At 40.9% G+C, this 6,000-nt stretch overlaps 1 protein-coding gene across 4 annotated transcripts in view; it reads right to left on the reverse strand.

Annotated features, from left to right (window-relative positions):
* MTMR14 (myotubularin related protein 14) overlaps nt 1-6,000 on the reverse strand; it is a 29,700-nt gene that overhangs the window by 22,408 nt on the left and 1,292 nt on the right. For all 4 annotated transcript variants that reach the window (XM_072420691.1, XM_072420688.1, XM_072420687.1 and 1 more), the window contains exons 2-3: nt 2,650-2,798; nt 89-197 (exon numbers count right to left, since the gene is read on the reverse strand). In XM_072420691.1, coding sequence (XP_072276792.1) covers nt 89-197; nt 2,650-2,798 — 258 coding nt within the window. The remainder of the gene's footprint in view (nt 1-88; nt 198-2,649; nt 2,799-6,000) is intronic.

A 6,000-nucleotide genomic window follows, 5' to 3' on the forward strand; every position in this document is an offset into this window, starting at 1 on the left:
TAATTATTGCTTTACGGTGCTCTGCTATTAGATTCCCGTCTAAAGGTTGAAGGTTATTTTAGACAAGGCAAGAGGAGTTAAAGCATACCTTTCCTTTGTATAGAATAACTGGGCAGACAAAGCGTCCTCTGCATCTTGCCATCTTACTGCGATTGATGAGGTCCTGCAGCCTGCCAACTTGCACTGTGCTTTCAAACCTGCAACAGAAATAACAGCTGGGTGAATAAAAACTACACAACTGATAATCTTCAAAAATATACACCCTGAAGCAGTAATGTAACTGGAAGCACTGAAAAAAAAGCCAACAATAACCAGATTCCATTAGAGAAGTTCAGTCAAAGGTGAAAAATGACTGTCAAGCTATTATCGTCTGTCTGAACGTACAGGATCACTGTGCTACCCATCTACAGTTTAAATAGTTTTTAAATGTTCCTTTGGAGGCTGCAAAACAAAGCCTTCAAACTGAAGCAGTCCCTTGCAATATCTGTTCTGCCACAAGATGTCCCCATGTCTTCCAGGCTGAATGACACCCAACCAAGGAGACAGAACAGATTGTGAGTGCAAGATGTCATAACCCCAACCCCTGTGGATGGTGTCCGGATGTAAAGAGTGGCATAGGTTTCGTGTCATTGCATCTTTCTCCATTATCCAGGGCTGACCATTACTGGAAGAAAGGATCGAGGAGGAAGTGGGTGTCTCTGGAATGGAGTAAGTAACATTCAAAAACTTCCTACTTTTTTGATTCAGAAGGAAAATGCAATGAATGAATGGCACTTGTTTTGTATTAGGCAGCACAACCAGATTATGTGCATGTACCATGAGAAAAGTTTTATATTTACAAGACAGATTAGCAATATAAACAGTAATCCAGATGTACAACACAAGGGATAACACGAGCTTTGGAGAAACTGATCATTTATGTATCCACTTCATAGGGAGGTGCTGCCATCTGCCTGCACGTCGGGATATTTCACAGGTGACGAAACCTGCAGTATTTATAGATCCCCATCACTGGACAGGGCAAGAACCATATTCCTGACACGAGTGAACGGATTTCCCCCCCCCACCCCTGTATAATTCTGGGATTGTACAAGAATAAATCCCATAGCCAGATGCACAAGAGATCTGAAACATTCTGGAAACCAACTAACCATACATGAAGTTACTCTGGAGTGTCATGACATATGATGATATTTTGATCTTTAAGGTTTAGGGAATTTTGTTTGTGACCTCTCCCAATAACAATCATCCAATGTCCCTATAATTAGGTGGTGAGAGTGCACACAAGTTTAAATTGGCCATTACCCAATATAAAAAAAATCTGTATGGTACTCCCTCATAACCAAGTGCATGTGTTAAGTTTTTCAGGGTTCTCCCAGCACTTCTGTAACCACTGTTTTGGATGGTAACAGAAGAGTTGGGCCACAATACAGGAACCACTACCTGCCTACAACTTCAAATAGTTTCTAGGGAGAATATATTTTAACTTCACAAGGCTGCCACCACATTCATTGGGCTTCATTGTGGATTTTTAAGAGAACCTAGATTGTAAGTTCTTTGGAGAGGGTCCTCTCCTCCTGTGTTACCATCTGTCATTTGCAAGGCCTATTTAATATACAGCACTGCGTAATATGTTGGCACTATATTAACCATGTATAATAGTAATAACCTCTTCTGTACAGGACAGCCGCAGTATATTTAGGCCTAAAGATCAAACTGCTTGTCCTGGTGGAACATGAATTTGGGAAAATGTTGAGCCCCTACCACCAACATCTCAGTCAGAATGGCTTCCAGGTATTGGATGAATAAAACCAATTACAGGGCAGCATTGACATTGGCAGCAGGACTGTATGGACCAACAGGCAGTCAGTGGTCTTATTACGGTTATAGCAACTATCAGATCCTAACAAAGCAGTGACACTTCATAGCTTTTAGTTAAAGCAGTTTACCTAGGAAGCCTGCTGGGATTAGTATTCCCCAGGAGAAGGAGTTGAATGTTTTTGTTACTAAGATCTGTCTGTTTATAGTCTGCCAATAGTCTGTTTATAGCAAACTTCATGATCACCTTGCATGACCACCCCAAACCACATTACTGTTCATTCAATCCTGGCAGCAACATTGGCAACTTGTAAAGTTCCAAGTCAATGTGTGCAGTTCATGGCTGAAGTCCTTTTGTCAGTATTTATGAGCATGAGTGAGTCAGAAATGTGTGACCTCCCTTACCAATTATTAATTGCCATCACAACTTTTTATTAACAATTTGACAATTTATTCAGTATTAAGCAAATATTACCCGAATCCACTATCCTCCATCTATCTCGGACGCCTTATCCAGTAGTACAGACCAGTGATACAGTGCAATCTGAGCCAACATCAACCTTCATCCTCATGGTGACAACACCCTTACAGTCTTTTTGACCCTAACTGTACCCCTCCCCACTGTTGGACAGTCAATGGGAAGTGTCCACGTCAAGATTTAAGACCAAAGAAAGTATAAGGGGGATTTTTTCAATAATAATGACATGTCTAATTAGACTCCTCATGGTCATGCTATGTGATATTTAAAAGCTTTTGCCAAAAAAAAAAAAAAAAAGTTTACTGGTGGCCAATTCTGGAACAGTACTGGAAATAAAAGGCTGCTTCACTTACATATTCTTGTCATCCTCTGTGGTTTCATACTCTAAGAAGACGATCTGCCGAGGGTAGTTGCTGCATAGCTCTCCATTAGGGTTCTGGATGATGCTATAGGAATAGTCTTTGCTGAAAAGGTCCATACAGTGCCTCTCGATTTGCTCCACCTGAAACAAGCGGTTATACAGACTTTAGGCTCCACTTAATGCACCCCTCCCCCCAAAAATGTTTATAAAATAGTACTTTGTGCAAAAATTTAAAAAAAAAATCCCACAGCTTCTGCATATTTTTCTTTACAGGTTAGAAGTATTTTGTACATGGATCTTTTCTGTAAAGTTGTTGGCCACCAGCAGATGGCACTGCAACCTCAGAGTGTAACAAATGCTGTAATATTAGGAGTATGTTACACACTACATAAAGCTACAGTGCCATCTACTAGCATGATGTATAAACCAAGATTTTCAAGAAAAAAAAAATTATACTGCAGTAAAATGAACAAATAAGTTATTACCTTTGGTGTCCATTATAACATTCTAGATGCTTATTATTCCATGTTTTTAGGCAGATAACTAAAAAAAAAAAAGAGGCGACCATATAACAGACTGCCACTTTGTTTACACCCCCTTTCAATTGCAAAAGCCTAGCTAACATAAAACAGCAATGGTGATCAGGGATTGATTGCCATACCAGAATTAAACTGGCAGTAAAAGAAAATGAAGTAACCGATTGCCAACTTTTCTAGCTACAGCGGAGATCGGGGGCCAAAAACATGGCAGCTATAATCTTTGCTTTTGAAAAGTTGCAATAACTTCATAAATGATGGTCAGGATGTGTGGAACAAACACCATCAATAGGGGCATTCAGCTGGGTCCCAGAATAAATGTGGCAATCCAAGAAAGCAATAACCCAGATGAAAGTTTTTGCAGCCGATACAACTTAAAAAAAAAAAAAACAGAATTGTGTATAAAGAAAACCTATCAGGCTGTGATTTGTACCGTATTCACTAAAGAACTAAGCTACTTCTCCTGCCCAATTCCTGACCAGCTCACTTCCTGTTCTAATGACTACACAAGAGGGAAATTTCTCCACAAACAGTAATAAAGAGATGATCTTAATAAGGTGATAATCTTACAATAAAGGAAAAAATTAAATGTTTATAAATCTCAAATATTTTGTTTCCCCCATTAGCATACTCCATGCAGCTCAGTTATGTTTGCTTATGAATAAAACATGAACAAAGGCCGGCTTATCAGCAATGAATGGTTTCAGGAAACAATACACAGAAAAGCAACATTTGGGCACTCAGATACTAAGAAAGCGGAAGATTTAGGACAACTTTCACTTCTCTTATTGGTCACCCAAAGAGTACTCTGAAAAGCTGAGTCAGCCGTTTGTCACTCGGGCACAAATGGGCAACTAAAGGTCCAGGAAACGTGTGTGAGAATTGCTTAATTGTACAAGGTGCAGCTACCCATCACATGGCATATCCTGGTGATAATGAGCCATGAACGCCACTTCCAAATACAGCAATTCACTATTCAGTTCAAGTGAACCAAGCTTCCGATTGGGATTTCAAAACCAGTGAATGCCTCTTCTGTAAATGGCAATCGCCAAGGAACAAAAGCCGTGCACACTTTTATAGACATTTTGCATTCTTATAATGCCGATCTGAATCTGATTTTGTAATTGTGTATAAACGAGCCTCTATATACTACGCGGCTGGACATTGGAAGGTCATGTGACAGTGACTAAACCTGTTCAAGCCTTTCAGCAATAGAGAACTACAGATCCAGATTACCATTCCGTATTCATGGCGGAGATCTTCAGAAGAATTGTGAGCATTATACAGGATTCATGATAACATTCACCTTGTCATTTCCAGAAAATCCATTTCACAAACAGGAGGATTTAAGAAAAATAACCTGGCACCACTGCCCTTGTACTTCCTGCAGAATTTCAGTCTGGTCTTGATGCATTTCTTGGAAAGAAGCAGCTCATTTGAAGCCTTTTAAACACAAACATTTTCACCTGCAGATTCACTCACCCCACCTGCTGCCCATACTGAGCAAGCTCTGCACTGGTGACAACAAATCTGTTGCCAACTCCCAGGCGGACACGGTCCTGGTGCTTGCCAGACATCCCAAAGCCTTCACCACCACAACCTCTCACCTTGATGATCTGGTGAACGGTTCTGTGCAAAATTACAAATAACTCCCTTGTATGTGAGGCCATTTTCATACAACGCTACAACTGCTGCATGCGCTTCTCCGGAGGTAACGATTGCCAACGTAGGACAATGTTTTCGTGCAGATCTGCCCCTCGTTATAGCAATTAGTCCGCCCCTATGATTCAGTGATTTCAGATGTTCACACATTCACCTGACCCAATGGTGGGACAAGACAAAGTCAGCTGACCGTTTTGTTTCAGGACCTAAATTGAGTGAAAAGGTTTGTGAACCTTCAGCTTGTATACCAATAAAGTGCTTTTACACGCATCCGCTCACTCCGCACAATCACCACAAAAAGTGAAACATTTGTGTCACTGACAAAACTTCTTTACGTTGGGGATATTCATCTGGCATTATTAAAAAGGATTCACCCAGTGGGTAATGTGGCAGGTGAGTGAATCATGTTTAGTACAAAATGTGATGGGAAATTAGTTTGGTCCAGCAATCTCCAAGCTGCTGCCGATGGCTGAATCTTCATTGATAGGAAGCTGCATCCACCTAACGGATTGCAGGAACAAACTACCGGTAGTTACTCATCACATTTGTGTCAAACATCATTCACTCACCTGCCACATTACACTCAGGGTGAATTCTTTATAAGATAAACACCATAAAAACATAAAAACATGAAATACAGATGGATGAATGTTCAGAAAGTATGACATTTTGGTGAAACTTTTATAAGAATGCGGAGTGAATCTTCTGTGAAAGTAATCACAATATGTATAATACATAGCAGCAAACACATGACATATAATTATAGTGTTTATATAGCACCGACATATTACACAGCGCTGTACAAAGTCCATAGTCATGTCATGAATCTGTAATTCCACATTAATAGGGCTCAGGTGGGGTTTGTAGTTCTCCACTGCTCAGCCTTTGGAGGGCCAGGCTGAGATGACATGCTCCCCTCCAACAGCACCTCCCACATGCATGCTGGGATTTGTAGTTCCCCTGGGCATATTCTACTAGTGGGGCATGTCAGGATAGCCATGCAGGGGTTTGTAGTTCCCCTGGGAATGTTCTACTAGTAGGGGCTGTCAGGACAGCAATGCTGGGGTTTGTAGTTCCCCTGGGAATGTTCTACTAGTGGGACCTGTCAGTACAGCCATGCTGGGGTTTGTAGTTCCCCTGGGCAT

This window comes from Pyxicephalus adspersus, chromosome 8, assembly GCF_032062135.1.
Source record: "Pyxicephalus adspersus chromosome 8, UCB_Pads_2.0, whole genome shotgun sequence".
NCBI classification, from domain to species: domain Eukaryota; kingdom Metazoa; phylum Chordata; class Amphibia; order Anura; family Pyxicephalidae; genus Pyxicephalus; species Pyxicephalus adspersus.